Raw genomic sequence first — 26,717 nt, 5'->3', positions numbered from 1 at the left:
ACTTCAAACAGACACACCTCAAGAAGGGGCTTACACAAAATTACACAGCGTATTCATTAGATGACAGTTCTATTCCAGGTAGTTTCACTTTACGGTGAGAAAAGAACAACATGGAGAACACGGTAACAGTAACAAATAAAATAACAATTTATCTTTGGCTTTCAAGCAAATGACAGTTCAATTGATGATTTAAAATACAAAAACAAACATGTTTCACAATTTTCAACAATCCATACTACTCATATTATACATATATAATAGTATAAATATTACGTTCTATGATTTCCTAAGTCCAGGATGCTTCATTCAGTTCTTACACTTATAGTTGTCACTTGCCATAGTAAGTTCAGCAATGTTATCTTAGAAATGTAAAACAGCAATGTAGGGTCCCCACATTGTTCCCTGGAGGTTGAACACATCTTCACAGATTACATCAAGCACTTGTAATAATAAGATATACCGTATATACTCGAATATAAGCCGAGATTTTCAGCCCGTTTTTTTGGGCTGAAAGTCCCCCTCTCGGCTTATATTCGAGTCATATACACCGGGGGGGTCAGAGGGGGAGGGGGGGCGGGGGTGTCAGGTCATACTTACCCGTCCTGACGCTGTCTCTTGAGCCCCCAGCTTCTCCCCGTGCTCTCTCTTCCTGCCTTCAGCGGTCACGTGGTGCCGCTCATTAAAACTCATGAATATGCGCATATCATGAGTTTTAATGAGCGGCACCATGTGACCGCTGAAGGCAGGAAGCGAGAGCGTGGAGAAGCTGGGGGCTCAAGACACAGCGTCAGGACGGGTAAGTATAGCGATACTCACCTGTCCTGCGTCCATGGCTGCTTGCTGCTGTCTGTCATCGGTCAGTGACTTCAGACAGCAGAGGGCGCGGTGACGTGATTAGTGCGCGCCGCGCCCCCTGCAGTCTGAACGTCACTGACTGATGACGTGGCAGATAGCGGTGAGCAGCCATGGACGCAGGACAGGTGAGAATCTGACCCCCAGCGACGGAGAGGTGAGTTTGTCATTTTTTTTATTTTTACATGCTGCAGCAGCGGCAGCACATGGGGAAATAATCTTAAGGAGCTTCTAATGGGGGCTGCACATGGGGGAATAATCTATGGAGCTTCTAATGGGGGCAGAACATGGGGGAATAATATGGAGCTTCTAATGGGGGCAGCATATGGGGAACAATATGAAGCTTCTTATGGGGGCAGTATATGGGGGAACAATATGGAGCTTCTAATGGGGGCAGTATATGGGGGAACAATATGGAGCTTCTAATGGGGGCAGTATATGGGGGAACAATATGGAGCTTCTAATGGGGGCAGTATATGGGGGAACAATATGGAGCTTCTTATGGGGGCAGCATATGGGGGAACAATATGGAGCTTCTAATGGGGGCAGTATATGGGGGAACAATATGGAGCTGCTTATGGGGGCAGTATATGGGGGAACAATATGGAGCTTCTAATGGGGGCAGTATATGGGGGAACAATATGGAGCTTCTAATGGGGGCAGTATATGGGGGAACAATCTATGGAGCTTCTAATGGGGGCAGTATATGGGGGAAAAATATGGAGCTTCTAATGGGGGCAGTATATGGGGGAACAATATGGAGCTTCTAATGGGGGCAGTATATGGGGGAACAATATGGAGCTTCTAATGGGGGCAGTACATGGGGGAATAATCTATGGAGCTTCTAATGGGGGCAGTATATGGGGGAACAATATGGAGCTTCTAATGGGGGCAGTATATGGGGGAACAATATGGAGCTTCTAATGGGGGCAGCATATGGGGGAACAATATGGAGCTTCTAATGGGGGCAGTATATGGGGGAACAATATGGAGCTTCTAATGGGGGCAGCATATGGGGGAACAATATGGAGCTTCTTATGGGGGCAGTATATGGGGGAACAATATGGAGCTTCTAATGGGGGCAGTATATGGGGGAACAATATGGAGCTTCTAATGGGGGCAGCATATGGGGGAACAATATGGAGCTTCTTATGGGGGCAGTATATGGGGGAACAATATGGAGCTTCTAATGGGGGCAGCATATGGGGGAACAATCTATGGAGCTTCTTATGGGGGCAGCATATGGGGGAATAATCTATGGAGCATTTCCCACCCTAGGCTTATACTCGAGTCAATAAGTTTTCCCAGTTTTTTGTGGCAAAATTAGGGGGGTCGGCTTATACTCGGGTCGGCTTATACTCGAGTATATACGGTAAAAGAAATGTGCAGGAAAAGTTCTCCATGGGGACCTAGCCTAAATATTATCCAATATTCTAAAGAACCAAGATATTCTGTAGGGATATTACCAGAATATGTGCCTGTTCATGCATCCTTGAAGCAAGCCTGTCGCACTGTACATGCTTTCTGATCTGCAGGCCACTTCTTATAAACCAGGAGGAGCTGAACCCTTTTACATATATAGGAAAAGATTCAGTACAACACTACTTTATTCACTAAGATCCTTGCTCGCTCTGCTAGTGAGCGGTCTCATTTAGTGATTGACAGCCCTTCCAAAATGACTGTGTATACAGATCTAGCTATCAAACACTAAGTAGGACCACCCACCTGACTCATAAGCATAAAAAGGGCATGGATTTTAATTAATAAAATGCAAGAATTTCTGAATCTTTTCGCTACAAAACCATACGTCAAGATTTTTAGCTGTCCGTTCTATATCCTAATGTTGAAAAATGAAACTGCATTTAAAATGTGATGGGTGCCCTTTAAAGGGAATCTGTCAGATCCCTAAGGCCTCTCAAACAGCCTCATAATCATTTCCAGACAAAATCCAGCAGTAAAATCATGCCTTTAATGTAGCCTACAGTTATTCATATCTGTGCAAGTTGACTATCCAGCATCTAGAAATTGATCTGACATAAGGGATCTGACCTGGATCTACCTCCATAGGACACCACCTGATCACACCGTGAGATTGTTGCTATTCTTTCGTTATACGGAATATATACAGCACCTAGAAGGGTATCACAGTGACAACAAATACATTCCAATGTAACCCAGATAAATGATGGTTAGTTTTAAGCCATTGTGTGTCTATTTGTATATTGTACATCATTTTAATATACTGTATTAAAAGTTATATTTTATTAATACTCCCTACCTTGCCGACTGTGCAATTGTAAACTTGATTGGTAGTCCACTTACCTAGCTTACCGACTAAAGTGGCCAGAGATAATTTCCATATGTGAGTGAGGGCAATAAAAGTAATTTTTGTGCAAATATTAATCACTATATGGCTGGAAATAATTATGGAAGCGGATTAGGTGACCTGGAACTTCACACGTTCACTTTTAAACAGAATCTGTCAGTAGATTTTTGCTACTTCATCTGAGAGCAGCCTGATGTAGGCAAAAAGAAGCTGAGTCCAACGATGTATCACTTAGTTTACTCTGTGTCAGCTGTTCTGACACAGAGCTTTTAGATTTAGAATAAAGCAGCGCTGAGAAAGCTTCCCCTCCTACACCAGGCTCTCTATGTACAAAGTCCATAGACAGTGAGCTGCTTATCAGAGGGGAAGGGGACGTTACCGGACTAGTATAGTCTGGCAATGTTAATCACATTAATCACATGGTAGTGATAAATCCTTCACAGTTAGGAAACAACAGTATGCACTTTGACAAGTGACACATCCCTGAATTCTATGTTTCAGTTGTCTTCAGATTACATAGAAAAAAAACTGCTGACAGATTCTCTTTAAGCACATATTCAACAGAACCAAGTTAGGAAGCCAAACGATATAAGTATGCAGTTAAGCAAGTAAGAAAACTCTAGAAATTGGTAGAGTTGTGGAAAGGTTCTAAATCAATATTAATTATATATTATATTTACATAAGGTAAATTTGTTGCAGAAATGTCTGCAGCTTTCCTGTTAATTGGAATGTGGCTTGCAGATATCCATGTTCTTTTCACTAAAACACAACATTTAAATTAATGGGATGAATTTTTACTCACAGAAATTTCTGTAACAAATCTTCCACGTGTAAACAGTTTCTACCTTTTATGAGTATTCAAATGCCTAACAAGTTTGGACTTGGCAGAATAGGATCTCCCACAATCTGAACATAAGTATGGCTTCTCCCCTGTGTGAATTTTCTGGTGTCTTACTAAACCTGATCTCTGAGCAAAACTTTTGCCACATTCGGAACACTGAAACAGCTTCTCCCCTGTGTGACTTCTTTGGTGTCTCACAAGGCCTGATTTCTTGACAAAACATTTGCCACATTCTGAGCATGAATATGGCTTCTCCCCTGTATGAATTTTATGATGCTGATGAAGTACAGATTTGTGGGCAAAACTTTTTCTGCATTCTGAACATGTAAATGGGCTTTCTCCCGTATGAACTTTCTAATGTTCAACAAGAACAGATCTTCGGGTATAACTTTTTCCACATTCCAAACATGAAAACGGCTTCTTCACTCTGTGGATTCTGTAATGTTTCACAAAATCAGCTTTTTTTGTAAAACTAACCCCACATTGCCAACAGGAAAATTGCAATTCTTCTGTATGTAATCGCCGATGTTTACTAAGATTTGACTGCTTGGTAAAACTTTTCCCGCATACTGAACATGAATATGGTCTCTCTCCTGTGTGATTTCTCTGATGTATGACAAGACTTAGCTTGCTGGTAAAGCTTTTCTCACACTCCGTACATGAAAATGGCTTCTCTCCCGTATGAATTCTCTGATGTTGAACAAGTCTCGATTTGTACGCAAAACATTTCCCACATTCCAAACATGAAAACAGCTTAACTCCTGTGTGAGTTCTCCGATGGTCAGTGAGATAAGATTTGTGAGCAAAACATTTCCCACATTCAGAACATAAAAATGGCCTCTCACCTGTGTGAATTCTTAGATGGTCATCAAGATTTGATTTGTTGTGAAAACATTTCCCACATTCTGAACAGCAATATGGACGCTCTTTGTGAATTCTCTCGTGTTGAGCAAGAGTGGCTTTTGTAATAAAACCTTTCTTGCATTCCGAGCATGAAAATGGCCTCTCTCCTGTGTGAATTTTTTGATGTTTCAAGAGACCAGCTTTTTCGATAAAAGATTTTCCACATTCTAAACATGGAAAGTTCTTCTCCCCTGTGTGGATTTTGAGATGTCTCACAAGATTTGAATTCTTTGCAAAACATTTCCCACATTCCCCACATAAAAACGGCTTCTCCCCTGTGTGTATTTTATGATGGTCGATAAGACATGATTTGTAGGCAAAACATTTTCCACATTCTGAACATGAAAACGGTCTCAGTCCTGTGTGTATTTTCCAATGTTCATCAAGACTTGACTTTTTCACAAAACATTTTCCACATTCTGAACATGAAAACGGTCTCAGTCCTGTGTGTATTTTCCAATGTTCATCAAGACTTGACTTTTTCACAAAACATTTTCCACACTCTGAACAAAAAAATTGTCTCTTCATGCTGTGAGTCTGTTGAAGAGCAAATGATTTAAACCTTTTTTCTTGTTCTGAGTGACATTGCTTCTCTCCTCTGTGGATTTTCTGATGCGTGAGGAGAAACACCCTGTGCTTAAAACGTTTTCCACATCTGGAACAAATAATTGATTGTCTTTTAGGATCTTTCCCAAAATTTGACCTTGTGAATAATTTTTCACCAATACGAGTTCTGTTGGAACTGTCACAACGTGTTGATGTCTCAAAAACTTTTTTGTAATTACAGAGATCAGGTAATCGAGCTCTATTTTCAGGTCTACCATGTATACTTTGGGCAATGTTGCTTTGTCCTTTAGAATCCAATATGATTTTTTTTCCTTTATCGACTGGATATAACATTTTAGTGTTCATCCTGTGGCCAAATACTGAAAATAAAAAAAGGATATTTTTATTAATTTAATAATTAAATATAAAATAACAACATATTGTTGGGATGCTGTAATTAACTACCTTCATCACCAGTATGGGGCTGCCTTTATAATTTTAAAAGAAAGTGGGCAGCCGCAGACTGGTTATTTTTCTTCTTCAATTTATTGTCAAATGGGAGCAGAAGGGTTACCAATGTCTCTTCTAAATGCCTCTTTCTAGCAAAAGTCAGGGCTGAACTTCCAGGTTGTGTGATCCCACAACTATTTGTGGCTCCTCCTATATGTTATTTCGAGATCTTGCTCTTTAAATTTCCCAGCACTGCTTCATTCCTTACTAACTAGTTACCGGATGGTAACCGATCTAAGGAAGTTAACGTTTGGTAACCTCTTACTAAAGGATGTGTCATCACTGGCTTAATGCAAAGAGCGAGATCTCATGATAACACGTGAAATCTTGTGTTTTCACTGCAAAAAGGGGCGCAGAATGCTGTGGGATCCAACCTGGGGCTGCCCATTCTTTTATTACATATGAAGGCTAGCCCCACATTGGTGACACTGACAGATACTCTAAGTTGTTCGGTTTTGTAAGACTCATTCAATATAGTCATCCTTCAACATGTAAACCCAGTAATTCCATTACATACATCTATTCTATAATAATAAATGCCCTAACCAGCTTCCGGTTGTAACAACTTCCGTCCAGTTGTAACCGGTGACGTCACCACACACACACGCACATGTTAACCCTCAACACACCACACCGCCTCAACACACACTCCTCTCACCTTTCACCTCCACTCATGTCCACTCACTCTTTCACTCCACATACGTTCCTTTCTCTCACTCCGTTTCTCATACTCACACCGTCATCGTCGCTGCCCCGACATCTTCCTCCGCCGCCGCGATCCAGGATCCAGACGTTCTCCAGGCCGCCGACATGTTCTTGCGGGACGCCATCTTGGATGTCGTGAAATCCCGCGAGACTCAAGATGGCGTCGCCGCAACAATATGTCGCTGGCGTGGACGACATCGGGATCCAAAAAGATGGCGTCGGCGAAATCTCGCGAGATTACGCCGACGCCATTTTGGATCCCGATGTCGCCCATGCCAACGACATGTTGTTGCGGCGACGCCATCTGGAATATCGCGGGACTTCACGACATCCAAGATGGCGTCCCGCAAGAATATGTCGCTGGCGTGGGCGACATCGGGATCCAAAATGGCGTCGGCGTAATCTCGCGAGATTTCGCCGACGCCATCTTTTTGGATCCCGATGTCGTCCACGCCAGCGACATGTTGTTGCGGCGACGCTATCTTGAATATCGCGGGATTTCACGAAATCCAAGATGGCGTCCCGCAAGAACATGTCGGCGGCCTGGAGAACGTCTGGATCCTGGATCGCGGCGGCGGAGGAAGATGTCGGGGCAGCGACGATGACGGTGTGAGTATGAGAAACGGAGTGAGAGAAAGGAACGTATGTGGAGTGAAAGAGTGAGTGGACATGAGTGGAGGTGAAAGGTGAGAGGAGTGTGTGTTGAGGCGGTGTGGTGTGTTGAGGGTTAACATGGCAAGAGGTGTTAACGACGTCGGCGAAATCTCGCGAGATTTCGCCGACGCCATCTTGCATTCGTGAAATTGCGTCATTTACCTCACGCCGACTTGCTGTGCGGACGCTTGGCATTGCCTGTACCACCATAACTACTGCTGCCTTGGTCCTATGCCTGTTTACTGCCGGTGTCTAATTACTGGACCAATTTGCCTGTACCGCCATAACTACTGCTGCCTTGCTCCTCTGCCGGTGTCTAATTACAGGACCAATTTGCCTATACCGCCATAACTACTGCCTTTGTCCTCTGCCGGTGTCTAATTACAGGGCCAATTTGCCTATACTGCCATAACTACTGCTGCCTTTGTCCTCTGCCAGTGTCTAATTACAGGGCCAATTTGCCTCTATCGCCATAACTACTGCTGCTTTGGTCATCTGCCTGTTTACTGCCGGTGTCTAATTACAAGGCCAATTTGTCTCTACCGCCATAACTACTGCTGCCTTGCTCCTCTGCCGGTGTCTAATTACAGGGCCAATTTGCCTCTACCGCCATAACTATTGCTGCCTTGCTCCTCTGCCGGTGTCTAATTACAGGGCTAATTTGCCTCTACCGCCATAACTACTGCCTTGCTCCTCTGCCAGTGTCTAATTACAGGGCTAATTTGCCTCTACCGCCATAACTACTGCTACCTTGCTCCTCTGCCGGTGTCTAATTACAGGGCCAATTTGCCTCTACCGCCATAACTACTGCTGCCTTGCTCCTCTGCCGGTGTCTAATTACAGGGCCAATTTGCCTCTACCGCCATAACTACTGCTGCATTGCTCCTCTGCTGGTGTCTAATTACAGGGCCAATTTGCCAATACCGCCATAACTACTGCTGCCTTGCTCCTCTGCCGGTGTCTAATTACAGGGCCAATTTGCCTCTACCGCCATAAGTACTGCTGCCTTGCTCCTCTGACTGTTCACTGCCTGTGTCTAATTACAGGGCCAATTTGCCTCTACCGCCATAACTACTGCTGCCTTGCTCCTCTGCCGGTGTCTAATTACAGGGCCAATTTGCCTCTACCGCCATAACTACTGCTGCCTTGCTCCTCTGCCGGTGTCTAATTACAGGGCCAATTTGCCTCTACCGCCATAACTACTGCTGCCTTGCTCCTCTGCCGGTGTCTAACTACAGGGCCAATTTGCCACTACAACTTCATAACTACTGCTGGGCAATTACAGGGTCAATTAGTATCTGTTTACTCTACAATACTCCAGGACGCCTTCTTCACTGCCAGATAACTGCCAAATAGACTCCTTTACCTGTGCCAACATGAGTCATAACAAAAAGTATGCCAATGCCAGTGAAAGGAAAGCAGCTTTAGCACTACGACAAAAACAACGCCGTGCTAATGAGACTCCTGAGGAAAAACACCATCGCCTTGAGAAGATTAAGGCTTATAAACGCCGTCGCCTCACACACGAATCCCCTAACTCTAAATCCATAAGATTGGCTGAAGAAGCCTCTGCACGCCGTCACCGCCGACAACAGACGGCCTCTTCCTCATCATTATTATTAGACTCACAACAGGATGCTTCCACATCAGCATGTGGAACAATTTACTGCTACACTTCATCCCATATGCCGTTCACTGACATAACTAATCAGCAATCTGTTTCTGCCCTATCAATACCACCATTCAATACCGATGCACAGTATGCCTATGCCAGTGAAAGGAAAGCAGCTTTAGCACTACGACAAAAACAACGCCGTGCTAATGAGACTCCTGAGGAAAAACAGCATCGACTTGACAAGATTAAGGCTTATAAACGCCGTCGTCTCACACGCGAATCCCCTAACTCTAAATCTATTACATTGGCTGAAGAAGCCTCTACACGCCATCACCGCCAACAACAGATGGCTTCTTCCTCATCATTATTAGTAGACTCACAACAGGATGCTTCCACATCAGCATGTGGAACAAGTTACTACCACACTTCATCCTATATGCCGTTCACTGACATAACTAATCAGCAATCTGTTTCTTCCCTATCAATACCACCATTAGTCAATACCAACGCACAGTTTCTTCACATACAAGCTGCAGTTAGCCCGCAGAAAGTGCAACCAAGACAAATATACGTTGGTCTCAAAACTAGGCGCACCCCATCGGTTGGACATGCACTTCTACTACAACCTCACATTTTCACTAATGATGAAAATAGTATTACCGAACACAGCTGTGGTGACATGACCCATGTATGTGAGCATTGCGAAGCTTTGCATTTTGTAGCAGAGATACCTTCTGATAACAACTTTACGCTCTGCTGTCAGAAGGGTAAAGTCCATGTACCCATACTACAATATCCTGATGTCTTTACACGTTTGCTGAAAGGGCAAAGTGAATTTAGCAAAAATTTCATGGATAATATTCAAAGTATTAACAGTTCCTTTGCTTTTGCCTCCATGGGTGCAAATATTTCACCACCTCCTGGATATGGCCCATACTGTTTCCGCATACATGGCCAGATCTATCATAGAACTGAAACACTACATCCCTCAGATGACCAGCAACGCGCATTTGCCCAACTTTACATTCTCGATACCACTACCGCAAACGAACAACGCTTACGATGTAAAGAAAATCAAAAATGTCATCCTACATTGATGAACATTATTGCCCTTCAAATCCAAACTATTAATCCTTTTGTGGAAGCTTATCAAATGTTACGTGATGTGGAAGAACAAGAAAAAATTAAATCTCTACAAAACGGAACTGTCATGCCAAACATCACTATGGCTATTAAACAAGATCGTACTCAAGACCCTCGACGCTACAATAATCCCACTGTCAGTGAAGTAGCAGTCGTGTTTCAAAATGACAATGGTGAGCCACTAATGTCCACTCGCAGGATTTCAGAATACTCAAGATGGCATGGCCGCAAGAACATGTCGCCGGCGTGGACAATGTCGGGATCCAGGATGGCGCCGGCGGAAGAAGATGTCGGGGATCGTGGAGCAGCGACGATGACGGTGTGAGTATGAGAGACGGAGTGAGAGAAAGGGTCGTATGTGGAGTGAAAGAGTGAATGGACGTGAGTGGAGATGGTAAAAGGTGAGAGGAGTGTGTGTTGAGGCGGTGTGGTGTGTTGAGGAGGTGTGTGTGTATTGAGGGTTAACATGTCAAGAGGTGTGTCACTATCCTCTCGATGCGATAGCATCGGGCCTTAATCTACTATAATAAATGCGCTAAGCAGCTTCCGGGTTGTAACAACTTCCGTCCAGTTGTAACTGGTGACGTCACAGCACACCTCTTGCCATGTTAACCCTCAACACACCACTCCTCAACATACACTCCTCTCACCTTTCACTATCTCCACTAATGTCTACTCGCAGGATTTCAGAATACTCAAGATGGCATGGCCGCAAGAACATGTCGCCGGCGTGGACAACGTCGGGATCCAGGATGGCGCCGGCGGAAGAAGATGTCGGGGATCATGGAGCAGCGACGATGACAGTGTGAGTATGAGAGACGGAGTGAGAGAAAGGGTCGTATGTGGAGTGAAAGAGTGAGTGGATGTGAGTGGAGATGGTGAAAGGTGAGAGGAGTGTGTGTTGAGGAAGTGTGTGTGTATTGAGGGTTAACATGGCAAGAGGTGTGTCACTATCCTCTCGATGCGATAGCATCGGGCCTTAATCTAGTATCATAAGAATTGCCTTTATGTTCTTAGGGATAACCAGTAGAATCCAGTATTTTCTTACTGTAACCAATAATGAAAACTGCCCCAAAATTTTAATGAATTATCTCAATTCAATTAAAAATATACCATGAAGCCTATCTTATGTTCCAGACATGTACTTTTAGGATCCGTATCCATTAAACAGATCAACTATATTAATGGTGCTAACAACACATACTTTACAAATGTTCTCCCACACATTAGTTTGACTGAAAGTAGAATGTGTTTTTCTCTATTATGGAGACAAAACTCACCTGTAGCGATACTATATTGGGATCTGGATCTCTGATTAATGATCACAAGTAATTCATCCTCCGCCTCCTCTTCCTCTTTTATCTCGTCTTTGATACAAATCTGAAAAGTGTAATTTATTTTATAAGACATTTCTCTATGGCATAAGGCATAGAACATTTTAGTCTAGGACTAAGATATTCATGACCTATCCATATCATTTCAATTAAAGCTGAGCTCCAGTACCGAAGAATGGCTACTACAAATTGTACAAGGCTGGCGTGTTCCAGCTCCACTAACTACATACTTCTGGTGGGCCACATCACGTGTTAACAACTGATAAGTTGGAGTACCCGAATCCAATTGATTTAATCCCTACACCACCTTTGACGTACATGTTGATCCAGGCTCCACCAACAGCTATTAACCTGTTAAATACAGCTTTCAATCTCGGGATTTCACGCGTCCATCCGCAAGCCCGTGACGTGATCGCCGATGGGTTGCCATGAAAGCCATAGATCTGTTGAACACCTCCGTAATGTCATGACGATCCTCCTGTAAAAAACAGCATTTGTGCTCACTCCCACTTACGATGTAATCGGACGACTGCAAGCCGACAAAAAATTGCATTGCACTCGGTTGAATGTTTACCTATGGGGCAGCTCACATCTCTGATTATTTTCTAATGCCGATTCGGCATGTTAAAACGATTGCAGCCTGTGGGTGCATGTGAAGCATCGCACTACACTCGGATATCAGTTTTTAAAAATATGAAATTTTTTTTTTAAAAAGTTCAAATCACCCCCTTCTGCCCCATTAAAAGTGAAACAAGGTAAAAAAATTACTTATATTAGGTCACTTTTACAAATGAAGTAAAACCAATCAAAATTTAAAATAAGTGTCACGATCCATTTTTGGATTTGTGGCAGCTCTTGTTCCACTCAATTAAAACTTTTCCTTTCAGGCCTGCAGGGGTTAATGTCAGTTTTTCCCCGCTGGAAGGCTGACGTGGGTGGTGACCACTCCCACCATCCTTTAAATAGTCACCTGATGCATCAGCTGACTGTCGGTGATAGAGCAATCTTCACTGACCAAGCCTCAGTGAGGAGCTCTCTGGGTGCAGTGGTGCTTCTGCTGGGTTCATTATCCTGGTGCCTTTATTCTGCTGTGTGGTGCTTTGCAGCAGAGAAAGCTAAGTGTTTATTTCCCCGTCCCTTACGTGTTTGTCAGTATCCCCTGTGTCTGCATTATCTGTAGTGGCTAGGCTAGCGCCCTACGCCGGCCAGTGCACTAACCAGGGCAGTGTTAGGTGACAGCGAGGGATGAGGGTTCCTGACGGCGGCGGGGGAAGGACCCGCATAGGGCGTTAGGAGAGTGCAGGGACAGGCTCAGGTTGGAGCTCAGGTGCTGACCATCCCTCATTTCCTATTGGTAGGACCTTCCTCTCACCTATACCATCCCCGTTGTATGTGTATTGTGCCGTTAGCTGACCGACCATTCATTGGGTCGAGTCACACCGTGAAAGTCACCCCATGACAACAAGTTAATCCAACTGCTAAATGGCATAATGGAAAAAAAATCAAAACAGAATTAAAGGGAACCTGTCACCAGTTTGGTCACCTAGCAGCTAAAAATATCACCTTATTCAGCGTCTGCTATGCATTCCCTAAATCCTTATATAACCCCCTGACTTCCTTTGTATGCTCCCGAAAAACCTTTATTAATTTCTCCCACGCTGTATGGTAATCTTCTCAGTCTGATCCAATGGGCGTGGTTTCAGGCCTCTTAATCCCTCAATCCGGCCGGCTTCTACTCGCCGTCCTCCTGACATGGATAACGATCCATATTGCTATGCGTCATATCGCGCCTGCTCAGAAATATTGCATTTGGCACCTACGCGGTATGCTTTTCCCAACTGCGGGCAAAGACAAAAAACAGAAGTGAGCATGCGCTGGCCAACGTAGTTCCGGTACAGGAGCCGGAAGTATGTGTGTCGGCGCATGAGATGTTGCACGGAGCAAGGCGCAAGAGACGTCATCCATGAAGTAGGATAGCGAGCAACAACCGATGGAAGTGATGTAGCGGCCCAAAACCACACCCATCGGACCGGACTGAGAAGATTACTATACAGCGCAGAAAAAATTAAAAAGGTTTTTCGGGAGTATACAAGGGGATTATACAAGATTTAAGGAATGCAGCGTGGACACTGAATAAGGTGATAACTGGTATGTCACAAAACTGGTGACAGGTTCCATTTTAAGTTTTTTTTGGCAGTCGCAACTTTTCAATAAAATATCAGGTGATCAAAACATCATATGTACCCCAAAATGGTATGAGTAAAAACGTCAGGTCAGGGTGCAAAAAATAAGCCGTCACACAGACCCATATCCTGAAACATGAAAATGTTACGGTCTCGGAAAATCGCAACTGATCGGGTGAATCATATTGCCAGGTCAGTTTTACTATCTAGTGCAGGGTTTCCCAACTCCAGTCCTCAAGGCACACCAACAGATCATGTTTTCAGGATTTCCTTAGTATTGCTCAGGTGATAATTGCTTCACCTGTGCAAAACAAAGGAAATCCTGAAAATGATCTGTTGGGGGGCCTTGAGGACTGGAGTTGGGAAACCCTGATCTAGTGAACATGGTAAATAAAAAAAAAAGTGGTGGAATTGCACTTTTTTCTGCAATTTCATTGCACTTGGATTTTTTTTCTTGCTTTCCAGAGCATTACATGATAAAATGAACAATGTCATTCAAAAGTACAACATGTCCCACAAAAAACAAGCCCTTATACAGCTATGTGGACAGAAAAATAAAAAAAGTTATGGCTCTTTGAAGAAGTGGAGGAAAATACAAAAACACAGAAAATCATCCGTGACTGAGGGGTTTAATGTTGATGACCTATTCTAAGGACAGATCATCAATATCTTAGACAACCCTTATAATGGTTGGATTTTGCTATCTGCTGAATAGAAGTGGTGAAAATCGAATCTTAGAAACCGCTCCAGCGCCATGCTACAAAGATGACGTCGCGCCAGGCCGTTTTATCAAAAGAAAAGCCGCGGATGCTGTCATGTACGAGGCATTATATCGTTTCCGGCCCAGCATGGACAGGTTACCGACATGATCAATGGACTGGGTCCTGCCAACCGATGTGCAACAACTCTAATTATAAGGACAGCAAGTTGAGTGTGCGGACAATCTCTGTGAAATAGATCCTACACTGGTATACGGGTGTATGACACCACCCAAGATTTAGATACCTGATGATCCTGCGGCACACTCACATTTTCTTCTAGAAAATTCTGGTAATACAGAGGTCTTGGACATCTATGTGATGGATTACTGTTACTGATTCCATCTGCAGAAAACACACAAAAGTTTCTGAATACACTTGTCTATATGTGATAATCAAATAATGTTCCGTAGTTAGTGGTTTTCTCTCACCCTGGCCAATATTAATAGGAATTTTCTCCTCCTTACACTGTTGCTCGTTCCTGGCATTTGTCTCATCATCCTTCGCATTCACTTCAGGCTTAATATCAATTAGGTCTTCGCCCTGATTCTACATATGGAAAAAATAACAAATCAAGAAAAACAAATGTGTTAAGAAACTGGAAATTAATTGTAACTATAAACCATAACCAAAAATGAGATGCCTGCAGTATTTAATATCAAACCCAAATTTTTTTTTTTGCGCATGGTATCCATCCATCCAAAATAGAGTCTAGGTCTACACCAAAGGAATCCCAAAAATCATAAAAGTCAAATGAGTCTTTGGAGTTTGTAAACAGCTCTTCTATTGAGGACATGTAAAAATCTCAATTCACACTTGAAAAATTCACTGTTCTCTCACAACAACAAAAAGAAGGGAGTTCCAGCATTCACCTTGCATAACAGAGTTAAACATGACCTTAAGGCCTGTTTCACACTTCAGTTTTTTGTGTCATTTAAAATCCGCCAAAAAGGCGGAAAGCGAATCCGTTCCTAACTGATGTGAACGGATGCCACCGGATCCGTTTTTTTGACGGATCCGCCGAATGAAGAATTTTAAAGGAACCGCTGCCCGAGAGACAGAGAATTTTTTCTGTCCGCCAGAAATGATTTCAGGGTTAAATTTCCGGCTGACATGATTCCTCTGGGCATGCACACTATATAAATGCGGATCCTTCAGCACAAAAAACGTTACATGGTCCGTCCAGGCATCTCGGCGGACGCAAAAAAATTGACGGATCCGCAAAAAAACGGATCCAATGGATGGCCATTCGTCAAGATCCGCCGGTAATGCAAATCAATGGGGAAAAAACGGATCCGCCAAAAAAATTGCGGATCCTTTTTTTTGCAAAAACGGCAGATTTTGACTGATGGTCAAAAACGGAAGTGTGAAACAGGCCTTAAAGGTAGCAATAAAATAAAAGGAACATTAGAAATGGTTAAAAAACGGGGTGAATTGAGGAATAAGGGGAGATACAGTCATATGTTAAAGTTTGGGCACCCCTATTAATGTTAACCTTTTTTCTTTATAACAATTTTGGTTTTTGCAACAGCTATTTCAGTTTCATATATCTAATAACTGATGGGCTCAGTTACATTTCTGGATTCAAATGAGGTTTATTGTACTAACAGAAAATGTGCAATCTGCATTTTAACAAAATTTGACTCGTGCAAAAGTATGGGCACCTCAACATAAAAGTGACATTAATATTTTGTAGATCCTCCTTTTGCCAAAATAACAGCCTCTAGTCGCTTCCTGTAGCTATTAATGAGTTCCTGGATCCTTGATGAAGGTATTTGTGACCATTCCTGTTTACAAAACAATTCCAGTTCAGTTAAGTTTGATGGTCGCCGAGCATGGACAGCCCGCTTCAAATCATCCCACGGATGTTCAATGATATTCAGGTCTGGGGACTGGGATGGCCATTCCAGAACATTGTAATTGTTCCTCTGCATGAATGCCTGAGTAGATTTGGAGCGGTGTTTTGGATCATTGTCTTGCTGAAATATCCGTCCCCCGCGTAACTTCAACTTCGTCACTGATTCTTGCACATTATTGTCAAGAATCTGCAGATACTGAGTTGAATCCATGCGACCCTCAACTTTACCAAGATCCCCTGTCCCGGCATTGGCCACACAGCCCCAAAGCATGAAGGAACCTCCACCAAATTTTACTGTGGGTAGCAAGTGCTTTTCTTGGAATGCTGTGTTTTTTAGCCTCCATGCATAACGCCTTTTTGTATGACCAAACAACTCAATCTTTGTTTCATCAGTCCACAGGACCTTCATCCAAAATGTAACTGGCTTGTCCAAATGTGCTTTTGCATACCTCAGGTGACTCTGTTTGTGGCGTGCTTGCAGAAACGGCTTCTTTCGCATCACTCTCCCATACAGCTTCTCCTTGTGCAAAGTGCGCTGTATTGTTGACCGATGCACAGTGACACCATCTGCAGCAAGATGATGCTGCAGGTCTTTGGAGGTGGTCTGTGGATTGTCCTTGACTGTTCTCACCATTCTTCTTCTCTGCCTTTCTGATATTTTTCTTGGCCTGCCACTTCTGGGCTTAATGAGAACTGTACCTGTGTCCTTCCATTTCCTTACTATGTTCCTCACAGTGGAAACTGACAGGTTAAATCTCTGAGACAACTTTTTGTATCCTTCCCCTGAAAAGCTATGTTGAATAATCTTTGTTTTCAGATCATTTGAGAGTTGTTTTTAGGAGCCCATGATGCCACTCTTCATAGGAGAATCAAATAGGAGAACTACTTGCAAGTGGCCACCTTAAATACCTTTTCTCATGATTTGATACACCTGGCTATGAAGTTCAAAGCTCAGTGAGGTTACAAAACCAATTTAGTGCTTCAGGAAGTCAGTAAAAAGTAGTTAGGAGTGTTCAAATAAAGAAAATGATAAGGGTGCCCATACTTTTGCACCGGTCAAATTTTGTTTAAATGCAGATTGCACATTTTCTGTTAGTACAATAAACCTCATTTGAATCCAGAAATATAACTGAGTCCATCAGTTATTAGATATATGAAACTGAAATAGCTGTTGCAAAAACCAAAATTGTTATAAAGAAAAAAGGTTAACATTAATAGGGGTGCCCAAACTTTTATATATGACTGTACCTCCCTTTGAGAAAGCAACAAGCGAAACGTGCGTCGGGGCAGCGCTGGTGGGCCTCAGTGATTCCTCCACAACCATGGGTAGGCAATAACTAATTTAACCCCTTTCTGACATCAGACGTACTATCCCGTCCATGGGACCCGGGCCCCTATGCCCATGGATGGGATAGTACGTCTAGCGCGATCAGCGGGGCCCACATGGTGAGCGCCGCTGATTGCGGCCGGGTGTCAGCTGATTATCACAGCTGACACCCGGCACTATGTGTCAGGGGCGGTCACGGACCGCCCCCGACATGTTAACCCCTTGCACACCGCGATCAAACACGATCGCGGTGTACTGGGGGTTAAAGGGAAGCATCGGCAGGGAGGGGGCTCCCTCCGTGCTTCCCTGAGCCCCCCACGGCAGCGCAATGTGCAGCGCTGCTGCGGGGGGCTCTATCCCTGCAGGCCCCCGAATCCAAGATGGCGACAGGGACCTTCAGGGGCATCCAGGGAGCTGGCTTCCTCAGTGCCTGCAAAGCGCAGGCACGAGGATGACTTCTGTACTGCCTGTGACAGATTGCTGATCTGTCACAGTGATCCGTGATGTGACAGATCAGCGATCTGTCACAGGACAGTCATGTCCCACCTGGCACAATGTAATAAAGTTAAAAAGAAAAAAAAAAGTGTTAAAATAATTTAAAAATAAATAAATTATAAAAAAAAAAATATTCCCCAATAAATTCATTTTTTGGAAATAATAAAAAAACAAAACAATAAAAGTACACATATTTGGTATCGCCGCGTCCGTAACGACCTGCCCTATAAAACTGTCCCATTAGTTAACCCCTTTAGCGAACCCCTTAAAAAATAAAAATAAAAAACGAAGCAAAAAATAATGATTTATTATCATACCGCCGAACAAAAAGTGCAATAACGCCCGATCAAAAAGACGCATATAATTATCCATGGTACCGCTGAAAACGTCATCTTGTCCCGCAAAAAATGAGCCACCACACATCATCATTAGAGAAAAAATAAAAAAGTTACAGCTCGCAGAATAAAGCGATGCAAAAATAATTATTTTTTTATATAAAATTGTTTTTATTGCATAAAAGGGCTAAAACATAAAAAAAGACATAAATGAGGTATCGCTGTAACCGTACTGACCCGAAGAATAAAACCGCTTTATCAATTTTACCGCACGTGGAAAAAAATTCATGAAACGCTGGTTTTTGTTCATTCTGCGTCCCAAAAATCGGAATAAAAAGCGATCAAAAAATGTCACGTGCCCGAACATGATACCAATAAAAGCGTCAACTCGTCCCGCAAAAAATAAGACCTCACATAACTCAGTGGGTCAAAATACGAAAAAATTATAGCTCTCAATATGTGGTGATGCAAAAACTATTTTTACAATAAAAAGCGTCTTTTAGCGTGTGACAGCTGCCCAAAATAAAAACCGCCATAAATAGTAAATCAAACCCCCCGTTATCACCCCCTTAGTTAGGGGAAAATAATAAAATTAAAAGAAAATGTATTTATTTCCATTTGGGTTAGGGCTAGAGTTAGGGCTGAGATTAGGGTTAGGAGTGTGTTGGGGTTAGGGTTGGAGTTAGAATTGGTGGGTTTCCACTGTTTGGGCACATCAGGTGCTCTCCAAACGCAACATGGCATCTGATCTCAATTCCAGCCAATTCTGCATTGAAAAAGTCAAATGGTGCTCCTTCCCTTCCAAGCTCTGCCATGCGCCCAGTGTTTTACCCCCACATATGGGGTATCAGCCTACTCAGGACAAATTGCAAAACAACTTTTGGGGTCCTATTTCTCCTGTTGCCCTTAGGAAAATAAAAAATTGGGGGCAAAAATATAATTTTTGTGGGAAAAAAATATGATTTTTTTATTTTCACGCCCGGGCGTTAAAAACTTCTGTGAAGCCCTTGGGGGTTCAAAGTGCTCACCACACATCTAGATAAGTTCCTTAGGGGGTCTAGTTTCCAAAATGGTGTCATTTGTTGGGGGTTTCCACTGTTTAGGTACATCAGGGGCTCTCCAAAGGCAACATGACACCCGCAGAGCATTCCAACAAAGTCTGCATTCCAAAACGTCACTACTTCCCTTCCAAGCCCCGACGTGGGCCCATACAGTAGTTTTCTCCCACATATGGGGTATCAGGGTACTCAGGACAAATTGGACAACAACTTTTGGGGTCCATTTTCTCCTGGTACCCTTGGGAAAATAAAAAAATTGGGGACTAAATGATCATGTTTGTGGAAAAAATACGATTTTTTTATTTTCACGCCCGGGCATTATAAACTTCTGTGAAGCCCTTGGGGGTTCAAAGTGCTCACCACACATCTAGATAAGTTCCTTAGGGGGTCTAGTTTCCAAAATGGGGTCACTTGTGGGGGCATTCCACTGTTTAGGTACATCAGTGGCTTTCCAAAAGCGACATCGTGTCCGATCTCAATTCCAGCCAAAAAAGTCAAATGGCGCTGCTTCCCTTCCAAGCTCTGCCATGCGCCCAAATAGTGGTTTACCCCCACATGTGGGGTATCAGCGTACTCAGGACAAATTGCACAATAACTTTTAGGGTCCTGTTACCCTTGAGACAGTAAGAATTGAGGGTGAAAAGATCATTTTTGTGGAAAAAATATGATTTTATAATTGTACGGCTGTACGTTATAAACTTCTGTGAAGCCCTTAGGGGTTCAAAGTTCTCACCCCATATCTAGATAAGTTCCTTGGGGGGTCTAGCTTCCAAAATGGGGTCACTTGTGGAGGGTTTCCACTGTTTAGGTACATCAGGGGCTCTCCAAACGTGACATGGCGTCCGATCAAAATTCCAGCCAATTTTGCATTGAAAAAGTCAAACGGTGCTCCTTCCCTTCTGAGCTCTGCCATGCGCCGAAACAGTGGTTCCCCCCACATATCAGGTATCAGCGTACTCAGGACAAATTGCACAATAACTTTTCCAGTCCAATTTCTCCTTTTACCCTTGTTAAAATAAAAAAAATTGAACCTGAAATTTTTTTTGGGGAAAAAAAAGTTAAATGTTCATTTTTTTTTAAATATTAAAAAAATTCCTGTGAAGCACCTGAAGAGTTAATAAACTTCTTGAATGTGGTTTTGAGCACCTTGAGGGGTGCAGTTTTTAGAATGGTGTCACTTTTGGGTATTTTCTATCATATAGACCCCTCAAAGTGGCTTCAAATGTGATGTGGTCCATAAAAATAAAATGGTGTTGTAAAAATGAGAAATCGCTGGTCAACTTTTAGCCCTTATAACTTCCTAACAAAAAAAATTTGGTTCCAAAATTGTGCTGATGTAAAGTAAACATGTGGGAAATGTTACTTATTAAGTATTTTGTGTGCCGTATCTCTGTGATTTAAGGGCATAAAAATTCAAAGTTGGAAAATTGCGAAATTTTCAAAATTTTCGCCAAATTTCCGTTTTTTCACAAATAAGCCTAAGCTATATGAATGAAATTTTACCACTAACATGAAGTACAATATGTCACGAGAAAACAATGTCAGAATCACCGGGATCCATGGAAGCGTTTCAGAGTTATTACCTCATAAAGGGACAGTGGTCAGAATTTTAAAAATTGTCCCGGTCATGAACGTGCAATCCACCCTTGGGGGTAAAGGGGTTAACCAACTTCCCTTTGCCTCAACCTATGTTTATGGCCACTTGATCAATTTCACAGTGTGTTAAGATATAGAGACGGGGTGCTTTGGTGTTTTGCACATTATGTGTGTGATGGTCAACGTGTGACTGGACACACCGCGTCCAGCAGGGCGAATTTATACGACACAAGCGACCCTGGATACACAGCCTCCAGTAGGGCGAATTTAAATAATAAGACGTGCAGCCGGAAACACCGCCTCCAGCAGGTGAATTTCAGAATTGCACGTGAAACCGGATACACCGCCTCCAGCAGGGCAAATTTAAATAATAAGGGGAAACACCAGGAAAACAATTACAATGGAGGGCCCTGCGATAGGGAACGGGGACGTGGAGACCTCCTGCACTCCCCTGAGTCAGTGTCTCTACACTCCTAACGATCCCTAGGCCAGTTCCACACCGGGCGCTGATCAGGAACCTAAGAACCCTAGCTCGCCCTGCAGCTATCCCTTACTAGTGTAATGGACGGTGCAGAAACTAATCCCACCACTGCACTGAAACACACATAAGGGAAAGTGACAAACAGGGTAACACCGCTTAGCTTTGCTCTGTTGCTATTGCTCCAAGCAAGAGTCCACCACCAGAATTCAGCTTCCATCTGAAGCTACTACACCAGAGCTCTGCCTGAGCTGCAAGGAACTCCTCTCAGTTGTTCCTTCCTCCACCAGACTTGGCTGGAACTGAGCAGTATCACCAACAGTCAGTGAGAGAACAAGACACACCTATATAGTTAAACCAGAGCAATCACACCTGTTAGTGATAATCACGTGCACTAAACTAAAGTAACCAGAGTGCAATGACCCTAATGGCAACCGGGGGCAAAACTACCTTAAAGCCAAAGGCTTGAAGGAAAAAAAAAGGTTACTAGTGCATTTATCTGTCATAATTCACCCAGGATCATGACAGTACCCTCCCTCAATGAGGGGCCTCTGGACCCTCAAGACCGCTCCTCATCAGGGAACCACCTACAGCGGGGACGCCCAGATCCAGAGTTCACCCCTGCAACTACTTGCACGTCAGGTTGATGACAAACGAGCACTGCTGGTATTGGCAATGGAGGCACCACACATCTCCAAAGCGCCGACCTGGGGAACGAGTTGTGTATGTTTGGGGGTAACTAGAGCTGGTAAGACTCCGCAACACACTTCCACTGGATGTTTTTTGGTGGCCACCCATACATGCTCGTTCACACACAGGTCCGGGCCTGAACGTTTATTGTCACACATTCGTCTGTCACAATTTGGTAAACTCTTTCTGGGATTGACAACAGAGGCGTCCCCCTGTGTCACCACACTCACACCCCCGCAATTCTCCACGGGGTACACCACCCTCCAACCCCATCCGCCACGAGGTCTGCGCCTCCCAGGGTTGGCTAATGGCGAGGGTTGGGACTTGCCCCTACTCTCTTGCAGCACATCTGCTGCTCTCTCTGGAGAAAAAGGGGTTCATTGAAGAGAGACTGCAGAGACAGTAGTCCCTAGGCAGCAGCCCTCACACGACTACCCCCAGCTGACCACTTCCCTCGCCCGCCAATCTATTACCGGGTTGTTTTTTCAGCCAAGGAACTGTGAAAAATAAGGATGAATGAACTCATGGAGATCAACATCCAACACTGCGGAGATACCATCACATGTTTCTCAACGCAGTGATTCTAGAGCAATGCCCCCATCCCTTATGGGAAATATGTAAAAATATGCAAAACACAAGCCGCAGAGACACCATCACATGTTTCTCAACACAAGCAATGACTAGCCAGGTCTTTCCCCGGGAAGGAACAACCACGGGAAGTGTGAGATCATTCATCCTCATTTTTCACAATCTTTCACTAGGCATTGCTCCTACTGGCCAGTTTCCTACTCCACACTGATGAGGGGCAATACCCCGAAACAGCTGTCTGTGGATGGATACCATATTTTGGCATAGGTGGTTTCCTTCATTGGAGACTGCCCTTCCCGTGGTTGTTCCTTCCCGGGGAAAGACCTGGCTAGTCATTGCTTGTGTTGAGAAACATGTGATGGTGTCTCCGCGGCTTGTGTTTTGCATATTTTCAGCCAAGGGAGGCCTAAAACGATAGGCACCGGCATTCCCTCCAAGACGGAGCATGCCAAGGACTCCTCATGATGCCCTATCCGCAGATGGATATTTTCTACGACTTGAGTCAAGCTCCACTGGCTCAGTGGAACAGAGTTTATGGCCTGGACGCTTATAGGTTGGGCTAGCGTCCTACACCTCAGGCCATGAGTCTGGACAAAGCGAGCATCCACTAGACTGACTCCTGCTCCGCTGTCCACAAGCACCGGTATCACCTCCGGTACCTCGCCAGCCAACACCTCTGCTGACATAGTACCTTGGGAGGGCAAAATGGAGGAAATATACACTCCCTGATCGCCTACCTCCAAGCGACCAGGGGGATGCGGCTTCTCAGATGGCACATAATATTTGGCGCAGGTTGGGCAAGCCTTCAGGACGTGACCAGTCTACCCACAGAAAAAACATGCCGACACCACTGCCCGAACCGTAGGCAGCTCCGTACACAAACTAGCTCCTCCTACTTGCATGGGTTCGTCTGGAGACTTGGCACGTACTGGGCAGGCTCCTATGAAATGGCCCGGCTTCCCACAGGAAAAGCATACCCCCCCACCACGACGAGCCGCAGACACCCCCTTTTTTGTACCAACAACACCGGACTGTCTGGGTTCCTCCGTCCGCACAGGTGTGTCCTCCTCCCTAGCGAGGACAACAGGGGGCACATTTTGTGTATGTCTCTCCCTAAGGCGTCTATCCACCCAGCAAGGGACAAGGCGGCCTCCAGCGACCTGGGGCGGCGTACTGCACCAGAGTATCCTGCAACTTTGGAGACAGACCCTGCACAAATTGACTCCTAAGTGCAGGGTCATTCCACTGAGTGTCAGTGGCCCACCTCCTAAACTCTGAGCAGTACTCCTCAGCAACCCGGGCTCCCTGTTTACACCTACGGAGTCGGGATTCCGCCAGGGCGACGCCATCAGGATCCCCATACACTAGCGCCAAAGCCGCAAAAAAATCGTCCACGGACTCTAATGATGGAGAATCGTCCGGTAGGGAGAAGGCCCACGATTGGGGATCCCCCTTAAGAAGGGACATAATGATTCCCACCTGTTGCTCTTCACTCCCAGATGAACGCCGGTGCAGCCTGAAATATAATTTGCAGGCTTGCTGAAAAACCAAGGATTGATCTCTCCCTCCAGAAAACCTGTCAGGGAGGGATATCTTGGGTTCTGGCTGAGCCTGTGCCTGAACCAGACCCCCAAAGCCCACCAACAGCTGCAGCTGCTGCACCAACTCACCACGCAGCCCCCTAATCTCCTCAGTAAAGATTTGCAGCATTTGGGCAAAGGTCTGCCTTGGGTCCATGGCTCAGCAGAAAAAAAAGTTAGGTTGGTGATAATGTGATGGTCAACGTGTGACTGGACACACCGCCTCCAGTAGGGCGAATTTATACGACACATGCGACCCTGGATACACCGCCTCCAGTAGTGCGAATTTAAATAATAAGACGTGCAGCCGGATACACTGCCCCCAGCAGGCGAATTTCAGAATTGCATGTGAAACCGGATACACCGCCTCCAGCAGGGCGAATTTAAATAATAAGGGGAAACACCAGGAAAACAATTACAATGGAGGGCCCTGTGATAGGGAACGGGGATGTGGAGACCTCCTGCACTCCCCTCAGTCAGTGTCTCTACACTCCTAACAATCCCTAGGCCGGTTCCGCACTGGGCGCCGATCAGGAACCTAAGAACCCTAGCTCGCTCTGCACCTATCCCTTACTAGTGTAATGGATGGTGCAGAAACTAATCCCACCACTGCACTGAAACACACATAAGGGAAAGTGACAAACAGGGAAACACCACTTAGCTTTGCTCTGTTGCTATTGCTCCAAGCAACAGAGTCCACCACCAGAATTCAGCTTCCACCTGAAGCTACTACACCAGAGCTCTGCCTGAGCTGCAAGGAACTCCTCTCAGTTGTTCCTTCCTCCACCAGACTTGGTTGGAACTGAGGAGTATCACCAACAGTCAGTGAGAGAACAAGACACACCTATATAGTTAAACCAGAGCAATCACACATGTTAGAGATAATCACGTGCACTAAACTAAAGTAACCAGAGTGCAATGACCCTACCGGCCACTGGGGGCAAAACTAGAACTGAAATCACCACAGTGCAATGACCCTAATGGCCACCGGGGGCAAAACTACCTTAAAGCCAAACGCTTGAAGGAAAAAAAAGGTTACTAGTGCATTTATCTGTCATAATCCACTCAGGATCATGACAATGTGCTGCTTGATGTACTGGATTTTAGTGTAGCCCTCCATCCTTCATTCCTCCTTAGTGGACTCATTTGTGTATTCAAAGGTAATGAGATTTTATTTTTAGTGTGTAACATTTCAATAAATTATCTTTTTTTTATTGTCATTGGTGGTTTAAGTTATATCTTTCTAGATTTGCTTTAGATTTTGCTTTGGTATTCCTCCTGAGCAGGTATAAGGTGACTTATCATCTAACAATCCTTACAAAGGCTGATCGAAAGGGGTGGTGAGTGAACTGGGGTTTGAATTGGTACTTTTGCATATCTCTGGAAAAAAAGAACAGCAAACATTGTTAAAGGGGTTGCTCAGTCTTAAACTACAAGTCTGCATGCACTCTATGTGACTGCAGACTTGCAAATCCTCACATCGTGCACACTGCACTCTGTAAGAAATAAACACTGCTAGGAGCAATCTCCTGGCCACATTCCAACTAGACGGTTTCCAGCCTCCATTAATACACTTGCATTGAGCAAGGCAGCGCCCATGTAGTCGGAATGTGGCCAGGAGTAAATATATCGCATACTTGCCGTCAAATGACCGTCGCTCCCAGCACCAGATAATCCTCTCTTACTAAAGAGTAGATACATTATTATGTTGGGATAGCAGATCATTTTTTAAGGCAATATGAAGATTGAATGTATTAATTTCCCATTTTCGACTACCTGCAGATCCCTGGGGACGCTGTGATTCTCTACTGAACAGTCTAGAGAATTTACAGGACTGGGATATCTTTCTGATAGATTGTTCTTATCGGATCCATCTATGAGAAACACAAATACACAAACTGAAGACATCGCTTACAAAGGATGATCAGATTATAGGTATTAATGGAACCTTTAGTGTGCCTACCTCCTTTATCATTAATGAAAGTCTCTTCTTCCTTAGGCCTGTTTCACACTTCCGTTTGTGACCATCAGGCAAAATCCGCCGTTTTTGCAAAAAAACGGATCCGCCATTTTTTTTGACGGATCCGTTTTTTTCCCCATTGATTTGCATTACCGGCGGATCTTGACGGATGGCCATCCGTTGGATCCGTTTTTTTGCTGATCTGTCAATTTTTTTGCGTCCGCCGAGATACCTGGACGGACCATGTAACGTTTTTTGTAGTGCAGGATCCGCATTTTTATAGTGCGCATGCCCAGAGGAATGAAGTCAGGAGGAAATTTAACCCTGAAATCATTTCTGGTGGACAGAAAAAAACTCTCTCTCCCCTCCCCCCCCCGGGCA

At 44.3% G+C, this 26,717-nt stretch overlaps 1 protein-coding gene across 1 annotated transcript in view; it reads right to left on the bottom strand.

The window, feature by feature from the left end:
- Positions 1 to 907: 907 nt before the first annotated feature.
- Positions 908 to 26,717, bottom strand: part of LOC141100173 (uncharacterized) — a 49,002-nt gene continuing 23,192 nt past the window's right edge. The window contains exons 6-10 of the mRNA XM_073588462.1: positions 26,153 to 26,250; positions 14,803 to 14,920; positions 14,619 to 14,716; positions 11,377 to 11,476; positions 908 to 5,849 (exon numbers count right to left, since the gene is read on the bottom strand). Of these exons, the coding sequence (XP_073444563.1) occupies positions 4,375 to 5,849; positions 11,377 to 11,476; positions 14,619 to 14,716; positions 14,803 to 14,920; positions 26,153 to 26,250 (1,889 nt within the window). The 3' untranslated portion in view covers positions 908 to 4,374. The remainder of the gene's footprint in view (positions 5,850 to 11,376; positions 11,477 to 14,618; positions 14,717 to 14,802; positions 14,921 to 26,152; positions 26,251 to 26,717) is intronic.

Source organism: Dendrobates tinctorius, unplaced genomic scaffold, assembly GCF_039654945.1.
Source record: "Dendrobates tinctorius isolate UK_male_01 unplaced genomic scaffold, ASM3965494v1 ptg000103l, whole genome shotgun sequence".
Classification (NCBI taxonomy): domain Eukaryota; kingdom Metazoa; phylum Chordata; class Amphibia; order Anura; family Dendrobatidae; genus Dendrobates; species Dendrobates tinctorius.
This window is presented reverse-complemented; position numbering and strand designations above follow the sequence as displayed.